At 36.3% G+C, this 27,920-nt stretch overlaps 1 protein-coding gene across 10 annotated transcripts in view; it reads left to right on the forward strand.

Moving 5' to 3' along the window:
- The window catches only part of KLHL24 (kelch like family member 24), a 45,658-nt gene extending 18,322 nt beyond the window's left edge, over window positions 1–27,336 (forward strand). For 8 of the 10 annotated variants that reach the window (XM_081830368.1, XM_081830407.1, XM_081830392.1 and 5 more), the window contains 5 exons: window positions 8,503–8,687; window positions 9,655–9,773; window positions 13,370–13,558; window positions 15,098–15,286; window positions 22,299–27,336. In XM_081830368.1, coding sequence (XP_081686494.1) covers window positions 8,503–8,687; window positions 9,655–9,773; window positions 13,370–13,558; window positions 15,098–15,286; window positions 22,299–22,499 — 883 coding nt within the window. In that variant the 3' untranslated portion in view covers window positions 22,500–27,336. Of the gene's footprint in view, window positions 1–8,502; window positions 8,688–9,654; window positions 9,774–13,369; window positions 13,559–15,097; window positions 15,287–20,380; window positions 20,411–22,298 lie in introns of those variants that run through there. The other 2 variants (XM_081830415.1, XM_081830420.1) reach the window with 2 other exon arrangements.
- The last annotated feature ends 584 nt before the right edge of the window (window positions 27,337–27,920 follow it).

A 27,920-nucleotide genomic window follows, 5' to 3' on the forward strand; every position in this document is an offset into this window, starting at 1 on the left:
TCTGAGCCACCCAGGCGCCCAAGACCAAGGTTCTTAAATGTATTGATTAAGAATGCTGAACAGCGGGCGCTTGGGTGGCTCAGTCAGTTAAGCTCTGCCTTCAGCTCAGGTCATGATCTCAGGGTCCTGGGATTGAGTCCCACATCAGGCTCTCTGCTCAGCGGGGAGTCTGCTTCTCCCTCTGCCCCTTCCCCCTGCTTGCTTGCTCTCTCTTGCTCTCTCTCAAATAAATAAATAAAATCTTGAAAAGAATGTTGAACAGCTTTGGGACTGTTCAGAACTTTTCTGGACACATAGTATCCCTCCAAGGGGAAAATTGTGTATTTTTTCAAAGAGACTCCCCTTACAGCAGACAGAATGGCTTTGGGTCAAATAGGGCTAATAATAACTTTCCAGCATATATCTCCTATATTCGCATAGGATTAGAATTAGGGACCAAGGGTTGTATGTTGTAAAATCAAATAAGTTATTTGTTATTAACATTATTTATAAAAATATGACGTAAATGGGGCGCCTGGGTGGCTCAGTTGGTTGAGCGACTGCCTTCAGCTCAGGTCATGATCCCGGGGTCCTGGGATCGAGTCCCGCATCGGGCTCCCTGCTCTGCGGGGAGCCTGCTTCTCCCTCTCCCACTCCCCCTGCTTGTGTTCCCTCTCTCGCTGTGTCTCTCTCTGTCAAATAAATAAATAAAATCTTTAAAAAAAAAAAAATATGACATAAATGAAATCAGATTGCAGTCTAAAGGTAATTAGCCTTAGATAATACATAGATAATTTTCCAATTCCCTTAATTATTTAATTTGTAAAAATGTATTTTATATCCAATTTTTAAGGGAATCAATCCATTTCATACAGTGAAACACATCTATATATAAGATTTCAATGTCATCTTTCTTTAGGAGGTAAGTAGGAAAAAAACAAACCATAGTTATATTGAGTTTACAGACTATTGTAAATATAATAGAAGATATTTATGTAGCCATTGTATAAGGAGTATAAAGAGAAATCCTTTATTTTACAACTCTACTATCACCTCCTGTTCCTTCTATTCCTTCACTTACCTGTTACTGCATATTAATACCAATCACTAGGAATTTCATTATCTGAACAATGTGTATTGTTTTTCAGGTTCTCATCTTTCTGAGAAACTCCAAACTTCTTTGAAAGAGGAGTGATGTCTTCACTTCAACTACAGTTCACTCCTCTGACTTCCCCTCCAGTCACTTGACTGAAACTCCTCTCAGTCAGGTCATCACTGACCTTCTATTTGTTATTTGTTAGCCTCTTTTCAGTCTTTATTCACCTTGATTTCTCTTTAGGATTTGACTTTATCAATTGCTTTACTTTTTCTTGAAATTCCTCCATTAGCTTCTGGAACACCATTTTCCTCATGGTCCTCTTCTCCAGCTGCTCTTTTTCCATTTGATGGTTCTATATCTGGCCTTTGAAATGTTGATAATCCCCTCGGTTCACACCTCTCTGTTTTGCCTTACATCACATCTTCCTAGATGATCTCATCTACTCTCTTAATTTTAATTACCATACATGCTATTGACTAGCAAACCTGTAACTCCAGCCCAGACTTTTCTCTTTCATTTATTCACCCATTCATTCAGCCGATTTATTTGTTTGCTTATTTTTACCTCAGGATGCATCTCTTTAAAACAATAACATAGGCTAAATAACATCCCACTTGAAGTTAATATTTCTTTCATATTAACTAATACCCAGTCTGTATTCATATTCCCCAGTCTTTTCCAAACTGTTCTTTAATGAACCTTGATCCGATCCAGTACCGCTCATTGCATCTGGTTATTCCCATGAAGTCTCTTATTCCAGAACAGTTTCTTTTTCATGATTTTGTTGATGGGCAAGTTGTCCAGAAAATATTCCACCTTCTGTATTAGGTTGCTTCCTTATGCTGTCACTTAGCTGAATTTAGCTATGTTTTCTGGAAACTGGAAGTTAGCTCAACAAGCTTCCACTTGATGGAGACAAGTTAAATATTTTTGGCTAGAATTCATCCTAGGTAATGTGTATATTGTATTGCATCACATTAGGAGACACAGCATATCTGGTGGTCCCACCATTAGTGATGCAAAGATTAACTCGGATTAGGGTGATAACAGTCTGTTTCCACCATTGTTCAGTTAGGTTATAGTCCTCACATCAGCCAGAATTTCTTCAGGGAGTGTTCTCCAGAGTTCAGTCCATACTGAATATTCTACCTCTATATACCCACATGTCTCTTAAATAAGAAAGAAATAAGAAAGAAAACTCCAACATACATTGTATTAAAAACAGAGTATGATAACGGGTACCTAAAAAGAGGATAAGGACCAATCTAAGCACAGAAGCTTTGGTAATCTGCACTACCAGTTGTAAACCGTCGGGAGAAAAAACAGTAGAGACCAATCATAGGAGTAAAGCTTAGGAATAGTTGTCTTTTTATTAATATATATGATGCAGCTTGAAATCTCTGTACTACTACATAAATGACAAGTGCAAGTATCATGATGTGTTCAGAGTACTGGCTTCAGAATCAGGTCTGGACTGGGATTTGGCTCTATACAAATAGTTAATACCATGACCTTAGGCAAAACATTTTAACTTCTCTATCAATTTTCTCATCTGTAAAATAAGCATAATACCACCTCGTAAGATTGTGAGGATTGGAAATAGATATGAAAAGTACATAACCTAGTATTATACACAAAAATGCACAATAAAAATTTTTGCTGGTTTCATGAAGAAAATAATCAAAATTCATTGTAAATTTGTGCTCTGCTTTTACAGAATAGGAAATGTGGTTTGAAAGACAGATATGCTTGATATCAAATAGTTTAAGAATAGTTTGTTCATGTCTATGGAAAAAATTGATGCTCTTCGCCACATTCCATTGAGCAATAGAGATAGCTAAGATTTAATAAGCTTGTCATTTTAAGGTTGGAACTAGTTAATTAAGTACTTATCTAAAAACTTTCTACTACCTCTTGTCTAACAATCAGTTATTACATAATGAAAATTATGTCCATAATGAAGACAAAGTTCAAATTCCTATTGCAAACCAATAAAAACATGAAGATAATGATTAAGATTTTTTAAAAAGATTTTATTTGTTTATTTGACAGAGAGAGAGAGCACAAGCAGGGGGAGCAGCAGGTAGAGGAAGAAGCAGGCTCCCCGCCAAGCAGGGAGCCTGAGGTGGGGCTCGATCCCAGGACCCTGGGATCATGACCTGAGCCAAAGGCAGACGCTTAACCGACTGAGTCTCCCAGGTGTCCCTCATTTTTATTTTTAACTCAAACATTTTTCATGAAAGTATACATGTAAGTCTCCATCCACCTGATCCTTTATAGATCAGTTCTCCCCAAAGGATACCACTGTTAACCAGTTTTTTGAACTCTTTAAAAATATTCTTTGTGTGTGTATATATTCTAGGTATATGTATATACACACACATACTTCCCTGTTTTTTTTTATACACTCAGTTCTGTGCCTTGTTTTTATCATTTATAAGTATCTTGGAGGTTATTCCACATCGGCACATACAGATCTTTAAGCCAGTCTGTTCAGCATATTCTTCTTTTTTTTTTTTTTTAAGATTTTATTTATTTATTTGACAGAGAGCGAGAGAGGGAACACAAGCAAGGGGAGTGGGAGAGGGAGAAGCAGGCCACCCGTGGAGCAGGGAGCCCGATGTAGCGCTCGATCCCAGGACCCTGGGATCATGACCTGAGCCGAAGGCAGACGCTTAATGACTGAGCCACCCAGGCGCCCCTAGCATATTCTTTTACTATGGACAAATCACTAAGTGGGAAGCCAAAGTTTTCAAAGGTTGTTTGGCAAGCATGGAATCCAAACAACGGGAGTTAGTAGATCTTTAGAACAGGAGTCCTCTCAGCTAGTATAGCTTGAGGAAGTCTCACCCACCATAAAAATATTCTTACCAAAGAACCAGTAATGTTCAAGTTAGCTAAGCTAAGATTCTCTCTCCCTTAGACAAGAACTTGAATGGGCACAGGAGATGTTTGCCTTTGTGATTATTTACTTTTTCATTCATTTACTTATTGCTTCTATGATTAACCAATCCCTCTTTTGATACATAGTTCTTTCTTTAGATATATTAATACATTGAGTTTAGTAACTATCATACCTTACAGACTAGAGAGCCAGGTGGTCTCTTTAGGGCTTTAAGTCTCATATCTCTATTTTAGTTAATTATTTTGTTTGATAGCTCAGTTTTCAGGTATTTTTGAGTCTTGGAATGATGAATAGATTATATTACTAATATCATTCCCTTCTTTCTTCCAATTTCCTACTATATGTAAACACTGCCTTTCCTATTGTGCTTTTTAAATACGTTCAGTTATTCTTCCCAGTAGCCATTAACCATTTCCAGTGACTCCTTTTCTTGGTGAGAATTAGTTTAGCCTATCTCTGGCATATTTGGCATTAATAATAAGTAGGTCTGTTATTTCACCCAACAAGTCCTGTATTTTGCCTTTTGAGATTCTTTTTTTTTTTTTTTTTTTTAAGATTTTTTTTAAATTTGGGGCGCCTGGGTGGCTCAGTCGTTAAATGTCTGCCTTCAGCTCAGGTCGTGATCACAGGGTCCTGGGATCAAGTGCCTCATTGGGCTCCCTGCTCAGCGGGAAGCCTGCTTCTCCTTCTCCCACTCCCCCTGCTTGTGTTGCCTCTCCCACTGTGTCTCTCTGTCAAATAAATAAAATCTGTTAAAAAAAATCTTTTTTTAATTTATTTGAGAGAGCACGAGCAGGGGGAGGGGCAGAGGGAGAGAATTATTTTTCACATAAATCAAAGAATGTAATCTTTTAATTTGATCTTTTCTTAAATTCATGATAAAAGAGAATGATGATTTTTTAAAAACAATATTTGCCATAGTAAAAAAAAGGATAATTTAGTTGTCATACTTTCCCAGGAACAAATGGTAAGATTTAATACTAAAACAGCAAATATTTGTTATTTTATCACAGCAGAATCAGGATTTTCACTTTAAAGCATTAATAAAATAATGTTCACTCTAAAAAATAGGTTGAATAGGGTATCCAGACTTTTATTCATCCTGTACTATCATCTTGACTGCCTTTTTGTTCCAGTTGCCATTATCAGCTGTAGTAACTTACTTCCGTTAAGGCAGTCATCTCCCTGCCTTAGATAAAACATTTTTCCAAGCTCAAGAAATAAAAAATAACTTTTAAAAAAGATTTATTTATTTTAGAGAGAGAGCCCTCACACAAGCAGGAAGAGGGGGAGAGGGAGAGAAACTCAAGCGGACTCCCCACTGAGCTGGGAGCACGATGCCAGGCTTGATCCCACAACCCTGAGATCATGACCTGAGCCAAGACCAGGAGTCAGCCACTTAACTGACTGAGCCACCCAGGCGTCCCTAAAAATAACTTCTGGATTAACAGTCTCTAATGGGAACACCAGACTTGTCTCTAATTAAGTTAAGAGCCATTTGTTTGCAAATAAGACCTTCAGTACAGGTAAAACTACTAGTTTGTTGATCCTTTCAGATAAAAACACATTTCCATAGACACTGAAATGATCCTTTACTTAGTGGGACTAATTGTTTTAGCCATTAGTTTTTGGTGCTATTTTCTCTTCTTATTCCAAGGTACAAAAAGAGACAATATATGTTTATTAGGCTAAGAAGTCTTGAAAAAAGCAAGCAAGTTTAAGCAAAGAGAAACTGTAAAATAAATCATATTTTGGGACACCTGAGTGGCTCAGTTGGTTAAGTGTCTGACTCTTGATTTTGGCTTAGGTCATGATCTCAGGGTTTGAGATTGAACCCCACGTTGAGCCCCATGCAGGGTGTGGATCCTGCTTAAGATTCTCTCTCTCTCTCTGACCCCCCCACCCGTGATGCCACTTCTGCTCTCTCTCTGTCTCTTAAAAAAAAATAAAAAATAGGGGTGCCTGGGTGGCTCAGTCGTTAAGCGTCTGCCTTCGGCTCAGGTCATGATCCCAGCATCTTGGGTTCGAGCCCCACATCGGGCTCCCTGCTCCGCGGGAAGCCTGTTTCTCCCTCTCCCATTCCCCCTGCTTGTGTTCCCTCTCTCGCTCTGTCTCTCTCTGTCAAATAAATAAATAAAATCTTTAAAAAAATAAAAAATAAATAAAATGTTATAAGGAAAGTGTATAAAACACAATTCTATAATATATAATAGTTACCTTGATTTTATATTAAAATAATTGGGGGTGGTTGAACCCCAGTGACAGTATTTAGCAACTTTTGTTTTGATCAATCAATAAGTAAGGAAAATCACATGGATTTGTTTTAGAGGTATTTGAAGTGTAATTTTAGGAAATGGTAATTTTAGGAAATGATACTTTTATGGAAAGCAGGATAAGTTAATAGTTATACCAAGTATCTGCTGTTATTCTGTATTTACTTTAATAGTTTCATTTTAGAATTATTTGGAAAATAGTATTGATAATATTTCAGTCCTTCTGATAATGTCTAACTATATACTAGATTAGGGTTATATGATTTGCTGGGTTCCTAAAAGTAATTTTTATTACATCTATGAATAGGATTCTTTTCTACAATATATTTTTCTGATTTTATAATGGAAAAGTATGCCTGGCATGGAACAGGTGAATGATTATTAGTTGAAAAAGCTATGAGTAAATGTAGCTAGAAATAGTATCTGTGTTAAAGTGACATACCAGTATTACTTAATTTTGTTTTTTTTTTCTAGTGTAATTGTGAAACATCATACTGACTAAAACTACAAATCAGTGTTCTGATGTGGTCTTTTTTCCATCCATATTTAAGTTAAGAGAAGAGGGATTGTTAGCATTTTGCTTCATGAGATCAAAATTATAACAACCATAAAATGTAGTTACAGGACCTTTTTCATTTCAGTTATATTTGTGAAAAAATATAAAAGCCAAATAATTTTAAAATTCCAAACTTTCTGTTGAGCCTTATGAATAACAACAAAGAACTTGAATAAGCTTTTAGTTTTTCCTGTATCTATCTTAAATTTAAACTATAAAATAAAAAAAGTCCATGATAACATAAACCTTAGGATTCTCTTAGTGCTCTAAATGTTGTTTTTTTTCCACTCTAAAAATAGTCCATGTTCATTATCATTTTGAAAATTTGTGTTGATAGGGGCGCCTGGGTGGCTCAGTTGGTTAAGCGACTGCCTTCGGCTCAGGTCGTGATCCTGGAGTCCCGGGATTGAGTCCCGCATCGGGCTCCCTGCTCGGCGGGGAGTCTGCTTCGTCCTCTGACCCTATCCCCTCTCATGCTCTCTCTCTCTATCTCATTCTCTCTCTCAAATAAATAAATAAAATCTTTAAAAAAAAAAAAAAAAGAAAATTTGTGTTGATAGAAAGAAGGAAGCCGCAGTATCCAGAGATAACCATCATTAGCACTTTGGTATATTCTTTCCAGACACAGTTTTTACATAGTATTGATCAGACCTTCTGTACAATTTTTTGTTTTGCTTTTTTTCCTTTAACATTCTTTGTTATAAACTCTGTTAACACTTTAAGGACTGCTTGGTGTTTTGATTTGGATTACTTTCATGTACTTAACTTTTTTTTTTTTTTTTAAAGATTTTATTTATTTATTTGAGAGAGAGAGAATGAGAGAGAGCACATGAGAGGGGGGAGGGTCAGAGGGAGAAGCAGACTCCCTGCTGAGCAGGGAGCCCGATGTGGGACTTGATCTCGGGACTCCAGGATCATGACCTGAGCCGAAGGCAGTCGCCCAACCAACTGAGCCACCCAGGCGCCCTCATGTACTTAACTTTAAAAAATTATTTTAAAAAATAGATTCCGAACAAATACATACACTCCTTTAAAGGGTACTTAGATTATACTATGAATTAGTTTTTTTAGAACTAGCAATATGGGGTGCTTGGGTGGCTCAGTATGGTAAGCGTCTGACTTCAGCTCAGATCATGATCTCGGGGTCTTGGGGTCAAGCCCCTGCATTGGGCTCCCTGCTCAGCAGGAGTCTGCTTGTCCCTCCCCCTCTGCCCGTCCTCCTGCTCTTGCTCTCTTTCTCTTAAATAAATAAATAAATAAAATCTTAAAAAAAAACAAAAAACTAGCAATTTGATGAAAAATCACTATTTTCCTATATTATCTTACCTTAGTATGGTTATACATATCTGAATTACTGCAAAACTGCATTTGAAAGTCATCCTTACTATTCCCAGGATTCCAGTTGAGTTAGGTAGGATCTTTGGACTGCTTTACAATTTTTAGGGCAAAACTCAAAGAAAAAAAAACACCCATAGAAATTTTCTGTGGAAAATGATGTCACTAAAACCCCTTGCAAATGTTCTCAAAGTCATTGGCAGCCTGTATTATTTGGCACATGCTCAGAGAATAAACTTAACTGTTTACTTTATAATAATGTTCTACTTTCTTTATGTTAATGGTATGTTTTTAGAGTTTTCAACAATCTTGAGTGTATTTTATTATTTATACATTCTTATAATAATTATTTTAGGTCTACTGGCTATTCTGAGGTGATAGTTGTCGTTGGAGGCTGTGAACGGGTTGGAGGATTTAATCTTCCATACACTGAGTGCTATGATCCTGTGACAGGAGAATGGAAGTCTTTGGCTAAGCTTCCAGAATTTACCAAATCAGAGTATGCAGTCTGTGCTCTAAGGAATGACATTCTTGTTTCAGGTAATTAGAGAATTATTACAGTAGCTACTTTTAATTTGAACACAGCTTGGCTGTTTTAAACAATAGTAGTGTCTCAGGAGAAAATATTAAAGTGAATATACCCACTTTCAGCAGAAAGTATTTGTTATACAACAAATAAAACTGAGAATGACTTTTTGCTCTTAAAAGCAGGCTCAAGATGATCCAGAATGATTTATAAAAGATCCACCAGAAAAATGCCTTTAATTGTCAAATTTTAAATGATCTCAAGTGCATATAGGATATGGTATAATTTTTAGAACTTTTACCTGTTAGCTTTGTTTTAAGGAACACAGTGAAGTATGCAAAGTGAAAATTACTCATAGAATTAATTAAGCATCTCTGGTCCACCCAGGTTTTCTGAAATTCTCCCCAAAGTTTATGAAATAGGATTTCCCTTAAAATTCTTAACTTGAACTTCTTTTATGTGATGTTACATCTAAAATCTGAGACAATAAAATGACAGACTTATACAAAGTATAACTACATTATCAATGGTTTTGAGTCTGTTATTTGGTTAATAATTTTATCAGCTTTCGAGTTACTCTATTACTACATGTTGAAGAATATAACAACACACACTTTATTTTGTACAATGGTATGCTTTTGAAAAAAATGGGTGATTTTTTAAAAATCTTTTTAAAATTTTGTTGTTTGGGTGCTTCTGATGTCTGATTCAAATCAATAGTCTTACACATTTGTAAAATTCATATTCTGCATTTTATTATTTGGGGCCTATAATTCTCAAGATCACAGTCGGCAAAGTTTAAATCTGCTCTGTAGAACTGTTTCCATTAAGATCTAAGACGGTCCTTTTTCATTTATTGAACTGAATTCACAAATTCTTAGATGGGATGAATAACTCCCATGTTATAATATATCTATGCCTTGAGCATAAATCCCTTGGTGATATACATATTATTGTGTGTACATTGTTTTGCATTTAAAGGTGGAAGAATCAATGGCCGTGATGTGTGGATTTATAACTCACAGCTAAATATTTGGATCAGAGTTGCTTCTCTAAATAAAGGCAGATGGCGTCACAAAATGGCTGTCCTCCTTGGTAAAGTAAGAGAAACCACTTTTTACTACTATTGCTGGCACTTTTCCAAAATAAATACCACAGTTGAATCCTTCATCTCACTGTCTGGGTATCTTGGATTCAAATTGTATTTCCTTCCATTTCTAACCTCAATAGATAAACTGAAGGTATAAACAATTTGACACTGTACTTTTGAATGGATACTTTGTTCTCCCAATTTGGAATTTGTGGCAGTGCAGCACATTTCTCTTTTCATGCTCCATTGGAGTCTGAATGCCTAAGAAGCATTGGAAAATAAAGGAGTTACATCAAGTACAAAAACAGGCCGATGTCTAATCCAAGCAATCGTTTTCCCTTTACTGACTTCGGCAGTCAGGCAGAGATATATTTATCTAGACTGATGTTATTTTTTTTCTTTATGCAAGTTAGGGACAAAACAAATTTAAAATAGTGTTAAAATAAATTCACCAATGTATTTTATTTTTTTATTTATTTTTTATTTTTTATTTTTAGATTTTATTTATTTGAGAGAGAGAGAGACAGAAATAGTGAGAGAGAGAGCACAAGTGGGGAGGAGAGGGAGAAGCAGGCTCCCCATAGAGCAGGGAGCCCGATGCAGGACTCGATCCCAGGACCCTGAGATCATGACCTGAGCCGAAGGCAGACGCTTAACCGACTGAGCCACCCAGGCGCCCTCACCAATATATTTTAAAGAAAATTGATTATTGACTGCAGCTAATAAATATTTAAAAATATATAATTTGGGGGGCGCTTGAGTGGCTCGTCGGTTAAGCGTCCGACTCTTGATCTCAGCTCAGGTCTTCATCCTCAGGGTTCAAGCCCCGTGTTGGGTTCCATGCTGGTCATGGAACCTACCTTAAAAAAATAAATAAATAAATGTATGTTGGTCCTGAACCATTCTCTGTCCTTAGGAACCTGAGAAACACTTGTGGACTAGTGGTTTCCAAACACTTTAAAAGCAGCCACACCTTCTTTTTTAAAGTTAAAAAAGTTAAATCTAATATAAAAAGCCATTACATAGATAAAAATACAGCAGTATGCCAAGGGCTCTTTAGCTTTTCTTTGCCTCCATCTCTCTTAGCTCCTTCAAAGCTACCATAAATTAATGAGCAGTCTGAATAAAAGCAGCATACTTGCTTGCACATGTATTTCTGACTGGTTCCCTGATACCCCCTTCTAAAAAGATTGTTGCCTCTTGGGCCCTCGCGGAGACATTTTAGAGCAACCAGTGAGAAAACAGAACTGCTCTAATAGAAACAGAGATGGTGCAGGAACCCTTCCCAATCAGCCTCTCATCAGCCCTGGTCTGTTTCCCCATAGAGGCTTCTTGAAATTTCTATACTACAGAATATTAGAGTTTCTCAAAGCACAGTTTTGAAAGCTACTGTTAATTCCTAAGGATATTGATCTATTGTGCTGCTGCTGTCAACAAGGTCAGTGAAATAATGAGGACCTTGGGATAGATGTAATGGAAATAAAATACTAATTCTAAAAAAAAAAAATTAAAATTAAATAAAATACTAATTCTATTTGGATATTTTCCAAAATCACTAGTTTGCCAGTAATTACTATGTTATATATAGTTTTGGTAGCCATGCCTCAAGAATGATAAAATATTACTGAAAGGAACAGCTAAAATATTCAAGGGGTTGGAAAGAGAAGAGATCTGACTTTAAAAAAATTGTAATTATTTAGCCTGGAAGTACAAAGGCAAATGCATATGACTTATGTCTCAAATATCATGTATGGATTGGTGAACACAAATTTATTTGACAAATGTTAGTATACTTGTCTTGAAGTTACTTAAAACTTAGAAGCAGTAAATCAAGACATGAAAGGAATCTTTCCTACCTTACATAGCAAGTACTCACATCATGGAAACTGTTACCCTAAAAAAATTACAATATAAACTGAATTCAAACCTATAAAAGTATTTAAATTTATAAATGGTCTCTATTTAAAAAACCTAGGTAAGATGATTTGGAATAGAGAATCTGAGAGTAGGAAGGAATTGTAGAGAAAATTTCGTGTAACTTTTTCAATTTATAAAGAAACCTAATTCAAAGAGATCAGTCACTTGCCCAAGGTTACACAGAAAGTGATAAAGCTGGGGCAAAGCAAAGTTCAGGATTTTCTTAATCTAGAGTCCTTTCATCTTGGTGCTCACAACATATATTTTTAATTTATGCATGCAGGAGAATGGTAAAAAGTTTAATCCTCAAAATTACGTGATAGGTACTATTACTGTGTACATTTTTATTGAGGAAACAAAGACTGACTCTCAGAGGGTAAGTAAACTGCCCAAGGTTTACATTTCATAGCAATGCTAGATATTGAACCCTGCCTCTCCTGACTTCAAAGCCATGCCCTTAATTGCTACATTGTGCCACAGTTTCCATATACTCTTCCAGCTGGGTGCCCTTGAGTAAGTTACTTAACCGCTCTGAACTTCATAGTGTTTGGAGAACAAACCCACCAAGAGATCATTTTAACATAATATGAGAAGTGCAACATTGAAATACAAAATAGCATTGGCTACTCAAGAAATTTGGAGGAGTACAGAAAGATAAATTGTGGACAGACTTGAATGTCGGTATATGAAGTTTGGCCTTGACCACTTAGGCATCTGCTGTTGAACTATTAAAAGGAGTTGATGAAGTATTTTAGGAAGATGAATCTGTGGTTGAGGGAGCACAAGAGTGGAGACCAGGAGATTAATTGAGAAGTCTAAAATGGTATGGATCCTGAAGTAGGATAGTGGCAAAGGGAAACAAAAGGAAGGGACAGATGTGAGATGCTATGAAAGAAGACTCAGTGGGACTTAATAGTTATTTAGATATGGAGGGAAGAATTGATAATGACTGTTGATAAAGGAATTGTGCATGTTAAACTGAAAAAACTCTTTTAAGTTAAAGTTTCTTGTGTATCTCATGATTCTTAATGGGTTATCGGCATATAGGTCATTTAATAAATGGCTTGTTGATTAGTTCAGCTGTCACATAAAGATACTAATTTGTCTGCCTTCCTCATATTGTGGAAGCCCTTTGAATATAATATAGAGTTCATTATGTGTCAGGTACTTTGCTAAGCACAGTAGATAAGTAAAATGAAAAACAAGATAGGCACTGCCCTCAGTGATCTTACAGTCTAGTATTCCTTATCTAATATTTTAGTTTTATAGCTTTATTACTTTATAATAGTCAAACATTTTCATCATCCATGAGTGTGAGCATTAAAGAATCATGTAATTCTCAGTGCGAGCAGTATCACTCTTAAGGGTGTGAAGATTGGTTCTTGGGGGTGAAAAAATTATACTCTTTCATATATAAAGCACACAGATACACATACAGTACATAAACAGATATACAATATATCTGTGGTATTAAAACTTCATTGGAGGGTGCTATTATGAAAAAAATGTCTAAAAAGTCTGCTCGGTGGTGAGAGGGTGCTAATAAAAGTTTCAAAAACTACGCTAAATTTATTGCAATTATAGTTATCAAGGGCTTTTTAAAGGGGACAGATCCCTTAACTCCTTAGCCAACTAGTTAAAAATTCAGACTTTTGACAATTAGGATTTTTCCATGTATTTTGCATATAGGTATATGTTGTTGGAGGCTATGATGGACAAAACAGACTTAGCAGCGTAGAATGTTATGATTCCTTTTCAAATCGATGGACTGAAGTTGCTCCCCTTAAGGAAGCAGTGAGTTCTCCTGCCGTGACTAGCTGTGTAGGCAAATTGTTTGTGATTGGTGGAGGACCTGATGATAATACTTGTTCTGATAAGGTAAGCCATGTTCTCTTACAGAAATTACCAATGATGTATACGGGAAGAAGAATACACAAAGCTTATCAAATAGATAGCAAGGTGCCTTAGTGTGAGGGAACCTTTTAAAAATTGTCTAGTACTTTATACTTTGGGGGAAAAACACTGAGTTTCAAGTTACTGAAGTGAACTCCTAATATATCTACCAATTTTCTGTAAAAAGCATTACCTAATCTTTTTTAAATGAAACTAATCTCAGCGTTGGGATATTATACTAAATAAATTGTTTTAAACCTTTTACTGCTATAGTCTATAGAATCAAAAAATTACTGACAAAAAACACAGTTGGGAAGTGAATTAGCAGAGGGTAAGATACAGTAACTACACTGCTTCCAAGTGGGTCATCTTCTGCATACTTTAAAAGTATTTTTTAGAACAAAATAGAGGAAAGGAAACCCCTATAATGTCAATAGAGGGCAGCTTAAAGTTGCTACAGTTCATCGAATTCCTGGGACAAAAGAACATTTCCTTCCTGACATCTCAGAAAATACTGTTATTCTGGAAACAATTGTCTGATCCCTAACCTGTTTAGCAATTGTTTACTGAATTTTGTCAATCAATTATTTATTTTTCTAAAGATTTTATTTATTTGAAAGAGAGAGAACATAGGGAGGAGCATAGGGAGAGGTACAAGCAGACTCCGTGCTGAGCACAGAGCCTGGTGCGGGGCTCCATCTCACAGCCCTGAGATCATGACCTGAGCTGAAACCAAGAGTTAGACACCTAACCGACTGAGCCACCCAGGTGCCCAATCAATTATTTAATTAAACTTTAATATAATGTGGTCAAATGTTACATTTTTAGAATTCAGAATTTGTGATAATTCAAAGTATACTAAATTGAAGTTTACTTGTGTTCTTTTGAAGAAAGGACTTCCTAAAAGCATAAAGAAATTGTATTCAGATTGAGGCATTGTTATCCTATATGACACAGTTTTTTAAAAATGTAGACTGTTGGGGCACCTGGGTGGCTCAGTCGGTTGAGTGTCCGACTCTTGATTTCAGCTCAGGTCATGATCTCAGGGTTGTGAAATCAAGCTGCACATTGGGCTCCATGCTCAGCAGGGAGTCTGCTTGAGATTCTCTCTCTCTCCCTCTCCCTCTGTTTCTGCCTCTTCTCCCGCTAACGTGCATTCTCTCCTCCTTTCTCTCTCTAAAATAAATAAATCTTAAAAAAAAAATCTAGACTGTTAGTTTAGTGGAAGTAAGTAAAGAAAACTTATCCTGGTAGTGTAGTATCCATTCATCCTGGAAATAACCTGTGTTTGTTACTCTATTCTGTTTGATAGTAATAAATTTGCATTTCTTTTGAGAATTTTATAAATCAGACATTTCCCTGTCAAGCTAACCTTTCTTAATTCTGTGAATTAATGTGAATTAATTGATGTAGTTAATGGGATTTAATTTTTAATCATGTTTCTATGTATTGGTAGACTTTTTTATTAAGTAAATTTGCATTTTTGTTTATAAATTTCAATAAAATATTTCTGTGTATTACTAGGTTCAATCTTATGATCCAGAAACCAATTCTTGGCTACTTCGTGCAGCTATCCCAATTGCCAAGAGGTGTATAACAGCCGTATCCTTAAACAACTTGATATATGTTGCTGGTGGACTGACCAAGGCAATATATTGTTATGATCCAGTTGAAGATTACTGGATGCATGTACAGAATACATTCAGCCGACAGGTAATGACATAAAACAGTCCAAAAGAAAAAATCAATCTAGGAGGGTCCAAATACGTGGCCATTATAAATATACTTACTGTAATTTCACTGTTAATGTATTTCATGTGTGCTTGAATTATTTCATAATTTTTAAAGCCACATAAAGCATATAGTATGCCTGTTTTGAACTCATTTCAGGGAGTTGTTTCATTGAAATAACTTATTTTGTACCATCCCATGGTGAAGCAGCCGTTGCACTTGGGCTGATAGTTTTTTTTCCCTTGACCTCTTTCAGAATCTACTCCTGTCCTTATCCCTATCTCTTACATATTTTGAAAGAGAAGAAATGCTCCCAAACTGGTTTTCTTTCCTTCTGTGGTTTTTATTATAAAAGAAATGGCTGGGCTCCGGTCTCCCTCATCCGTGCACACTACCTAGACCCCTACTCCACCTCCACCCCCTGCCTCCCAAAAAGCCTTCTCTCAGCCTCTGATTCATGGCTCTACCCTCCCTCCAACCACCAACATGCTTGATGGTTCTAATGCTGGAAATCTGGATCTACCTATATACTACTCTAGAGTTCTACTCAGAGGTCATTACAAATAATCTCCTCAGTCTCATCCATATTCTCTTATTTTTTCTGTCAACCCTTCAATATGGGCATTCCTTGAGTCTCTTTCCCCTACCCGCTTCCTAGTTTATTCTCTATTCCTGAGTGGTCACATTTATTGCCCAGTTCTGATGACTTCAAATCTTTTATCTTCATTAAAGCCTCTCTCTTGTGCTCCAGACTCAATTTTCCAACTGCCTATTTGGTTATTTTTTATGATGTCCTAAGAGATCAAACTTAAAACAGAATTCACCTTCTTCCCCAAGCCTACATTTTCTGTTTCCAAACAACCCTAGTGAATGGAAAAACTGTTGCTTCCTTACTAACACTCACAACACTTCTGGCACCAGATACTGGATTTATTCCCACCAGTTCTCCATCTCCAGCTGAATGTCTTACAGTTCAGTTCTGACACTCTCTACCTGGAGTTAGCATCAGATTCCGCAAGTTGAGGGCTCAGTTCAAGACTGCCACTGCTTTAGATGCCAAACGCTAGTTCCAGCTTGTCCCCAGTACTTTCGACTGACTGGCTATAAATTAACATTCCCACAGCCCCCTCCTTGGGTTCAATTATTTGCTAGACCAGCTCACAGAACTTAGGGAAATACTTATGTTTATCAGTTTATTATATAATAAAGGATATCATAAAGGATACAGATGAAGTGGCACATAGGCTGAGGCCCCGGAGGGTCCCAAGCACAGGAGCTTCTGTCCTGGAGTTGAGGTGCACTACCCTCCCAGCACAGGGATATGTTCACTAACCCAGAAGCTGTTCACATCCTGTATTTTGGGAATTTTTATGGAGGCTTCATCATGTAGTTACTAAGGTAATTTCCAGCCCCTTTCCCCTCTCCAGAGAATGGGGAGTGGGGATGAAAATTTTAAGATTCTAATTATGGCTTGATCTTTTGGTGAGCAGCCCCCCCCATCCAGGAGCCAACCAACAATCACCTCATTAGAACAAAAGACTTTCCTATCACTCAGGAAATTCCAAGGGATTTAGGAGCTCTGTATCAGGAACTGGGGGCAGAGACCAATATATGTTTTTCTATTATTTCATACCTAGACTTAATTTCTTAGGTTTTCCTCACTTTCTCCTAAATTTGAATCCATTATATCAGTTCTATGTCCTCAGAGTTTTTCCTGTTCTTTTCCATTCCTGTGGTTCCTGCTTTTGTTCAAGTTCTTATCAGTTCTTCCCTAAACAAAAACAGGATTCTAATTAGTGTTCTTTAATGTCTTCTCTCACCCATTTTGCCACTAGTTATTTTCCCATAAATCTTATTATGTCTCTCCTCTGATTGGAAACATACTGAATAAAATCCAAGTTTCCCCACTTCATTCTAGGCCTTCTGTCGTCTGACCTCTGCTTGCCTTTTCAGCTTCACTTTCTGCAACTTTATCCCAATTATATTAAGTGTCTGTAAAATTGCATTTGCTATATAGATCGTATGTGTTCTTGCCTTGGTTCATGATGTCCTTTCAGACTCTAATGTCTTTTCTACCTTCTCTACTTGTAATTCTACTCTTTCAAGGATGACTTTATAGTTAGAACAAACTGAAGTTTCCCTGTTCAGGATTAATCTTCTTTTCTGATATGTCACTCCACTTACACCTCTATTATGGCAGTCATAATATTCTGTTATGGGTATAAATGTTTATTTCCATACCAGAATTCCATCTTCTTGAGAATACTATTTTTTCTAACTCATTTTCTATGTATCTTGCATTAATTGGTGCTCAGTAAATACTTATTGAATAAGTTAACAAATGAGGCAGTGCAGTAACAAGGGACCTAATTTTAAGAGTCTTACAATGCAAGATGCATAAGAGATATAGACTGTAAAGGTAATGAGTAGGGTTTGAATGTAACACCATTTTTCTAAAGTTTTTGACATTGAGGTATAGTCTCTAATTAGTAATGTATTCAAAGTAACATTGCCTCAACTGATGAAAGGGACATAATAAGACCTTCAGCTTCATGGTATAGAGGGAATATAATCTTCTATCCCTCTTGTATCACATTTAAGTAAAAATGATTCACATTTCTCTAGTTCAGTGGCCTTTCCTGGAAAGGACAATCTCCAGGTCTGTAGAGGTGAGGGTGTGCCCTACCATATAAGAACCCATATTATAGTCACATTCACCTGTGCGACAAGTGTTTACACTTATTTCTAAATTTTTTTTAAGTAAACTACCCCCAGCATGGGGCTTGGACTCCTGACCCTGAGATCAAGAGTCACATCTACCAACTGAGCGAGCCAGATGCCCCAATTTCTAAATTTTTTAATCAAAGCTCATCTTTATTGGCTTATAGTGAATATTTTAAAGTGTAACGCAGGGGCGCCTGGGTGACTCAGTCATTAGGCGTCTGCCTTCAGCTCGGGTCATGGTCCCAGGGTCCTGGGATTGAGCCCCACATCGGGCTTCCTGCTTGGGGGGAGGCCTGCTTCTCCCTCTCCTACTCCCCCTGCTAGTGTTCCTGCTCTCTCTATGTCTCTCTCTGTCAAATAAATAAATAAAATATTTAAAATAAATAAGGTGTAATGCATTTTTGCCAAGAAGTACTGTTCATTCAGAACTTGGCTATACTATAGAAAATGATAATTTAGGAAGATAATTTCCAGCATCTAGTATAATGCAGGGCATACAGTGAATATGTTTCTAACTACATGATTGAGATAAAACTAAGAAAAAACAACAGGACAAACATGGCACATTTTTTCTCATTAATGAATAACACTGACTTTGAAAATTTCAAAGAAAAAACATTTAGCTCAGAAGTATATTAAATCACGGGGTGCCTGGGTGGCTCAGTCCTGAAGCGTCTCCCTTCGGCTCAGGTCATGATCCCAGGGTCATAAACCTGGGATCGAGCCCTGCATCGGGCTCCCTGCTCAGCGGGAAGCCTGCTTCTCCCTCTCCCACTCGCCCTGCTTATGTTCCCTCTCTTGCGGTCTTCCTCTCTGTCAAATAAATAAAATCTTTTTTAAAAAAAAGTATATTATGACAAAGACAAATCATTGAAGTCCAAATTAAATATTCTACGTCAAATCTCTTGAAACAAAAAACACTGAGATTTCTGGGATTATCTTTTCTCCTCAGTTCATTCTTACTACCAGTACCTCTAAGTATATCTTTGTTAGGGGTGCCTGGGAGGCTCAGTTGGTTAAGCGTCTGCCTTCAGCTCAGGTTATGATTCCAGGGTTCTGGGATCAAGCCCCGTGTGGGGCTCCCTGCTCAGCAGAGAGCCTGCTTCTCCCTCTCCCTCTGATGCTCCCCCTGCTTGTACTGTCTTCTCTCTCTCTCTGTCAAATAAATAAATAAAATCTTTTTAAAAATCTTCATATCTTTGTAAATGTTATTGATTGGTAATTTTTGAACTATCTGTGTTTGCCTACCATTTAATGCTAATCAATGAAAAAGGAAAAATCAACTGTAATTTCATATTAGACAGTTGAGTCAAACTTTTTTTATTTTTTTTTTTTTTTAAGATTTTATTTATTTGACAGAGAGAGACACAATGAGAGAGGGAACACAAGCAGGGGGAGTGGGAGAAGGAGAAGCAGGCTTCCTGCTGAGCAGGGAGCCCCATGCAGGGCTCGATCCCAGGATCCTGGGATCATGACCTGAGCTGAAGGCAGATGTTTAATGACTGAGCCACCCAGGCGCCCCTGAGTCAAACTTCTTTTAAATGTTTAGAATATTAAGTGGCAAAAACGCTGAAAAAATGAGCTCTTTGTTTTGCAGATCTAATGGACCTAATGCAGCCTTTTTCTCTTTCTGTCCCTTACCATTTCCATGCCTCTTGACTCTCCATAGTTCCTAAAAGCCACAACTTGCTATTTTAAACATATTTTGCTTTTTAACTCTTGTCAGGAACATCCTTTGAAAAATTGTGGAATTTTTTTTTAGGTCCATGATGAAGTTTTTTCAATCCCTCTTCAGTAGCCCAGGGATTTAAAATGTCATTAAAGTTTAGAATAATAAATGAAAAAAATCTGACTCTAAGTTGGAATTTTAACATTTAAGCATTAAGCGTTATAAAAAATAATAATTAAGGGGAGGGGTTTTTTTTTAATATTAGGATCTGTTTCATTCCAGTCTTGAAAAATAACATTAAAACTTCATGTATTGGGGCACCTGCCTGGCTCAGTCAGGAGAGCATGCAACTCTTGATCTCCGGGTTGTGAATTTGAGCCCCAGGTTGGGTGTAGAGATTACTTAAAAAAATAAAATCTTGGGCGCCTGGGTGGCTCAGTTGGTTAAGCGACTGCCTTCGGCTCAGGTCATGATCCCGGAGTCCCGGGATCGAGTCCCACATCGGGCTCCCTGCTTGGCGGGGAGTCTGCTTCTCCCTCTAACCCTACCCCCTCTTGCACTCTCTCTCTCACTCTCTCCCTCTCTAATAAATAAATTTTAAAAATCTTTAAAAAAAATAAAATAAAATAAAATCTTTAAAAAAAAAAACTTCATGAATTAAAATATTTTTCTCTTTTTTTAAGACTTTATTTATTTGACACAGAGAGAGAGAGCATACAAGCAGAGGGAGCAGCAGAGGGAGAGGGAGAAGCAGGCTCTCTGCTGCCCAGAACCCTGGGATCGTGACCTGAGCTGAAGGCAGATGCTTACCGACTGAGCCACTGAGGCGCCCCAATAAATTATTTTTCTTACTAGCTGTCATTACTCTTGAGATTCTAATAGAATGAAATAAGTTACTATATCTGATACAAGTAATTTCCTGATCTGAAGGAATAACTGATTTCAAGGTTGCTTGCTTCATTTATTTCTGAGCATTATTACCTGAAATGACATTGTTTTTTGTTTTTGTTTTTGTTTTTTAAGATTTTATTTATTTATTTGACAGAGACACAGCTAGAGAGGGAACACAAGCAGGGGGAGCGGGAGAGGGAGAAGCAGGCTTCCTGCGGAGCAGGGAGCCCGATGCGGGGCTCGATCCCAGGACCCCGGGATCATGACCTGAGCCGAAGGCAGACGCTCAACGACTGAGCCACCCAGGCGCCCCTACCTGAAATGACATTGTAATAAGATCCTGTAATTATATAGTTTAAGAATCACCATTAAAGTGACTGTAAGGTTCAATACTATAGGCTAGGTTCTATCTGAAAACTGAGGATGATATTGTTTTTTATTGTATTCAGAACTTTTAGAATTTATAGAAAGAGCTCCCTGTGCTTTAGATGAAAAATGTTGTACTTTGGCACATAATTGGTACAATTCATGGGTGATATTCTAGATAAAAGTTTGTCGTTCACTAATGATAATGGGCCAGGTTATTCTGGGTATGTGTAAACTCTAATATAGGTATTTTTAAGTACTCACGAATTTAGACCTGAAGATATTATCTTCTATTATGTAAGTCTACCAAGATTTAATTTCTTCTGTAAGAGCAAAACTTAGGGGCACCTAGATGGCTCAGTCTGTTAAGCCTCTGCCTTCACTGATCTCAGGGTCCTGGGATCAAGCCCCACGTCAGGTTCCCTGCTCAGCCAGGAGTCTGCTTCTCCCTCTCCCTCTGCTCCCCTCCACCTGCTCATGCTCTCTCTCTTTCAAATAAATAAATAAAATCTTAAAAAAGAGCAAAACCCTACATACACAGCAAATCTTGTCAAGTAAAAATGTTTATTGTACTGATTGGTAGAACCTATCTCATTAGTTATATAGAAACAGGATGATAGTAATATGTAATAACTTTCTGAATTAAAGTAATTGAAAAATTAAAGTAATGTAAATAGAATATTTGACCTGCAGCATAACCAGATCCATGAAATAGGGAGACAATTTTAGTGTCCTTTCTTGGAAGGATCACTCTCATCCTTGCAAGAATATTTGTTTTTTATAGTAATTATGTATTGACAGAAAAGAGTAAAATTCAGCTAAAAATCCCATTGTGTACAAAGTTAAAATATTATTTGGGGAGTTTCTATATCCCAGCCAAGCCCCTATAACAGTGCTTTGTTAATTTGTTTATAAGTCTTCCTCTCATTCATTCATTCAACTTGTGGGTAATCCCACATAATGATTAATGTTCCTACACCTTGGCCATGTAATAGCCACTTGCTGTAATAAAGGACCTCCCTGTAATAGGAGACGCAAGCCACACTCTCCGAAAATATTTTTGTTCAACTACTGTTAAGTTAAAACCCTTCTCTCAGTCCACTACCCCCACTTCACCTCCTACATCTGGGCCCCAATCATAACATATATTTTATTTTAACATTTCATTCATGCACAATTATCTAGCACTCACACATAGAGCAGGAGTTAGGCAAAAGGGAGCTTATTTCATGACTTCTTTGTCTGTTAAAGCAGGTCTTATTTTACTTTTCAGTTTGCTACCAAATCCCTTACCTTCAAGAGTTAATTTTTTTTTTTTTTTTTTTTATGTATTTGGTTCAACAGGAAAACTGTGGTATGTCTGTGTGTAATGGTAAAATATATATCCTGGGTGGAAGACGGGAAAACGGAGAAGCCACAGACACTATTCTCTGTTATGACCCTGCAACAAGTATCATCACAGGGGTGGCCGCAATGCCCAGGCCAGTGTCCTATCACGGCTGTGTGACTATACATAGATACAATGAAAAATGCTTTAAGCTCTAAAGCCAGGATACCTCACCCAAGAAGCCACACTGATCCAAGATGAGAGGCTCTAAGAACTCCAGAGTGGGAACTTGACATATCTCCTTTGTGCCATGTACACAAAAAAGTAAAAATAGTAATTGTGGTGCCTTTCCCCCTGAAGTATCAATCTTTCAAACTGTAATAAAGCCTTTCCTGTAATTGGGAAAAAAAATTTGTTGTTGTTGAAAGTAATAGTGGTTATTGCTTGGGTTTTGAGAGTGTACCTTTGTAAGTATTTGTAAGAAACTCATGTGGAGTAGGAAATAATGTCTGCCTGTGTAACTTTTAGGAACTTGTGAATGGTTTCTCCATTTATATATGTTTATCTGTAAGCCTGTATGTTCCTTATTTTGTCATACATGTATAGAAAATTGCATGACTTAGGTTTCATTTAGGTTGACTCACATAATGCTTAGAATGCTTACAAAGAGAGGAAGTCAGTTTAAAAAATCTTTTTCACTAAAAATATATCCAAACTGATTAATTTTATTGAAGGTTTTTTTTTCAGTAATTGATAAAAATGTAATGACAACAATTTGAGTATCATAAAATACTGAATTATCATGACTTCTTAGAATTGCTTATATTAAACGTATTTTTGGAAGAACATTGGGTAGGAGATAGAAAAGCAAGTGCCCCTAAAATGCACTAATTAAAATTATAGGTTAATTCCTAAGAAAAAATTATGTAAGACCATTGAAGGGAAAAACGACCCACTGTGGCTCTCAAAGTACTTATGTATCATCTCTAAATCCTCTAAGGAAGCACCTTTTCTTGAACCTGGCAAGAGAGTCGAAATCCATTTTGTGATATTATTTTGTGGAAAACAAGGACAGGTTTTCTCCCTAGCCCAGTAGGGTTTGACTTCATTAGTATGGTGCTTTGGGTGAGGACCTCTTCCCTGGTTATCCTCCTTTCCTGTGAACAGGAAAAATGCTGGAGTCTCCACTCTTGAGTTGCCTTTAAAGGATAAAGCAGGGACCACCTATCAGTGGGTCCATTTTTTAGCTATCCAAAAAAACTAACAGTGGTATTCGCAGTCTTTTAAGATAAATCTTTCAGTTGGTACCAATTGTGGAAAATCCTGGTCAACATGCTCAAGCTTCTCTACAACAAATTGCCTTTGTCTAGGTTTTTCAACTCCAGTTTATAAGCTTACTGGTTTTCAGAGAGGAATGTAAAATTTTTTCTAAGGCAAATGGAATGGCAGGAACTGTAGTATAAGTGATTACTGTTATTCCTGGGTGAACATATAATTTACCACATTTTAGGGATATTCCAGGGATGTACCAGGTAGCCTGCTGGGTTTCGACTGCCCAGGCACTATTGTTGTCTCACATCATAATTATATACTCCTTGTCACAGGAGAAATGATGCAAATGTGTGATTATAGTGCCACCAGATTTCTGTTAAAACCAAGTTAGTAATAAAAAAAACCTAACATAGATAAACCATTTTGTTTTCTCATCTTAGAAGGATACAGAGATTTCTAAAAACTATATGGCATGAACGCCAATTTAGCTGGAATCTGAATTCTGAGGAAAATTCTAAAGATCTTATAAATGTTTAGGGAATTAAATTTTTCGAATCATAATTTGGAAATGATATGTACCTTTTTCTGATAATTGTCAGAGCAATTCAGGAAATAATTTTCTATCATTTTAGTTGAAAGACCATTGTAAATACAATTGGGATACTTGTTTTAATTCTAAAGTAAACATCTGCAATATACCTTTTCTAGATAATGGAACCTATTTAGTTCAGAGATTCTTTGCGGTAGATGAGATAATGTATGAGAAAAGTGTTTTGTAAATGCTGAGGATTATACAAATGACACTTGTTATTTTCATGTGTATTTGTAAGATCATGCCCATCCATAAATACAGACACTTCACACACAAACTTTCTCAAGATCACTTGTATTGTAGTACTTTTGTCTATTGTAAAAGTATTAAGTATTTACTTGTATTTCTTTATACATTTATTTTTAATATCCATGTGTTTATTGTACTAAATTTGAAATGAAATCCTATAAAACAATTTGTTTAAACATAGACCTCATGACAATATTGTTTAATTTTTTTCTACATAATTTAAAGCTACATGAATTAAGCCACCAAAAACTTAGCTTGAATCCTATGAAATTAACAATTTTTGAAATTACTCAACTGGTATTTTAATATCCTTTAACTATTTATCTTCCTTTACTGATTGTTGATAAGTAATGGTGTTAGCATTGATAAAAGAATTTTAGGGTATAATTAGTATACCAAAAGGGATTCATCAACCAAATTGTGTCAGATTATATTCATACTGTCATCACATAGTTGACAGATTTCCTTTTGATAGGAGATGCTCATATAAGCCTTTGGGTTAGTATGTATGTATATACATGTATAGATAGATAGTATGGTCATGTACACACATATATACAAACACCAAGAATTTGATCAGTTTGTGATGATCAGAAAGTAAGAATTGGTTGACTTCATTAAATTCATTTCCGGAAGATTTTTTTTATTGGGACATTTCTATAATACTCTTTTACATTTGAAAGTACATGATGAGGGGCACCTGGCTGGCTCAGTCAGTAGAGTATGTGACTCTTGATCTTGGGGTCATGAGTTTGAGCCCCACATTGGGTGTAGAGATTCTTAAAAAAAGTTTGAAAGTACATGAGTATTAGTATAATGACTTGTATACAGTCAGAATCTATGTAATACATAAATTTTCATGAGATCAGAAAACAAATTGGAGGTAGAAACAAGTTTGCTAAACCCATCTGTGATATCTCGGTGGGAAAAGGAATTCAAGTGTATGTTTTGTGGATTAACAGGAAAGTATAGTTGTTTTTTGTTCATGAACGTGTGTTTTCCTATTGATGAGTGGTCTAAATTTACAACAGTAGACCTTTGTTTTCAAATTTAATCTTCCCACTGACTACTGCACAGGTATGAAATAGCTTATTGAATCTTCAGTGACCTTTTGTTTCCCTAGATGACTGAAATATATTTACTCCATTTAAACCAGGTGGTAAGAAAAAAATGATGTAAATATTCAGGGAGGGTATTAACTTGTCATTTTTGCCTATTTGGGGTGTTTAAAGTGCCATAACTATATAAACTTCATGATCCTAGAGTAAATTTAATTCGGTAAAGGGGCTTCACACAGGTGGTGGTTGAACATTCATTCTTTTATATTTAGAAAGATGAAAATGTTTTGTGGACTGATACATTTTCTCTTAGTGAATACGAATTGTTTGTCTCTCTACTGTCATATACCCTTGTGAAACTCAGGAAAGACAAAGGTTCAGTTACACTACTTTTGTCAATACGCAAACCAGGTGTGTATTTTTTTTTTTTCCTGTTGTCTGGATATGGCAATAGATTTTTTTAAAAAAAGAATTGCTGTGAGAACCCAAACATGAAAAGAGAGGGTTTGAATTGTTGTGTGTGCCTTTCGTGTCTTGAGATTTATATGTGGAAAAGACATCTCCAGAGTGTATTTTCAAAGAGAAGAGATAGCTATTTATGTGGTGCCAAGTGATAAGATAATGTCTCTTAAAGGTTTCCTATGGAAGCCTTTATTTTACTAAACTCAAGACCCCAGTTAACCTCAACATAATTTTGGCCTTACTAGAATTTCTTGTGCATTATATTGAAAGCCAGGTTTACATCACCTCACCCCATTATTCTTTTTAGTTAAATAAACAAATTCGCCATATCAGGTAACCAGAATGGGGGCAATTTGGTTGGCCTTTAAGTAGGTTTGACTAGGTAGCTCTACTTACTGTCACATCTAATGCTAGACATCAGAAACCACTTGAGCCAGAGTGTGAACTGATAATTCCAGAGACATTTTCAACATACTTCAGACATTTTTTAATGTTTTTTATGACTGTGTTACATTTGTGTGATTGCCTTAGATATTAAATTTACTTAGTGCTAAAGATGATCATCATAAATAATTTTTTTAAAACAGCAGTAGTCATATAACTTATTTTATATATTGTTCCAAAGAAAAAGAATTTGTTCTAATGTTTTCAAAATAACTGCATCTGAATTTGTTTATGTGCCTTAAGTTCTCTAGTGCTATTTCAACTTTTGTTTTCATACTAAATGAAGCTTACCTTAGATGAGTTTCATATTGGTTTCCTACAGAGTAAGTAAACTCCCCTTCTTAAATTTTTTAATAAGCACCACGTGGTTGCTTGGCAGAATGAGAATATTAAGAAATGTTGTTGACTGTTTGGAGTTTTATTATATTTGAGGGTTTTGTTTTTGTTACCAAGGTGCTTTCTAAGATATTCAGACAAACATCTAACATTGATTAAACGTTTGAAAACATCATTTGCAATATCTACATCTAATGTCAGAAAAGTAAATGTACTTATTTTTGTTCCATCCTTATGTACAATTTTTTTCCTTCTATAGTCTTTTATATTTCCTGAAAAAGTTCTTACTCTTGCTGTCCCCATCATCCCTCCCCGCTCCCAGTTTCTTTATTTAAATTATTGAGAATTTCTGGAGCTAAGACAACAGTTATAGAGTTGAAAAAAAGCATAATATGCTTTACAACTTGTATAGACCTATGGCAGCCAAATGTCATTTGCTTTCAGTGAGAGGCTCCAAGAATTCACAGTGAAAAAAAGTGCTTTGTCATTTGTTCTCAATTTGGTTGTAGCACAGTAATACTTAATGTCTTGTTTAGATATAGTTTGTGCATAGTTTAATTTTTTTAAAGTTGTATCTAATAAAATGTCCTTTAACCATTATTATTTGACTATACAGTTGTATTAAATTTTGTTTACCAAAAACTTGTTGTTTTGTTTTATTTTAAATACATCCAAATGAGGGGTGCCTGGGTGGCTCAGTCGTTGGGTGTCTGCCTTTGGCTCGGGTCGTGATCCTGGGATGGAGCCCCACTCAGGGCTCCCTGCTCAGTGGGAAGCCTGCTTCTCCCTCTCCTGCTCCCCCTGCTTGTATTCCCTCTCTGTCTCTCTCTCTGTCAAGTAAGTAAATAACATAAATACATCCAAATGGTTGTGCAAAAAAAAGGGATGGAGGAAAATTCATATTAATATATGTGCATAATTACTGGTATTGTCCATAAAGTAACTAGAAGAATAAACTAAAACATTGGTGTATATGAAGAAATACGGTGGCTGAGGAGCAAGTAAAAAGGAAACACCACTGCATACTCATTATATAATTGTATGTAATTATGTATAAATATGCATATAATCAATGTTTTAGTCTGAACCACATGGAAGTGTTACCTATCCACAAAATAAATTTTAATTACCAGAAAGTTACCCATAACGTGTACTCTAGCGTTCTTTGATTTGACTCTCAAAAGTACCCCTGTAGTGATATTAAGAGTAAAGAACTTAAGAAATTT

Source organism: Leptonychotes weddellii, chromosome 1 (genome assembly GCF_054177405.1).
Source record: "Leptonychotes weddellii isolate Sample4059 chromosome 1, ASM5417740v2, whole genome shotgun sequence".
Taxonomy (NCBI): domain Eukaryota; kingdom Metazoa; phylum Chordata; class Mammalia; order Carnivora; family Phocidae; genus Leptonychotes; species Leptonychotes weddellii.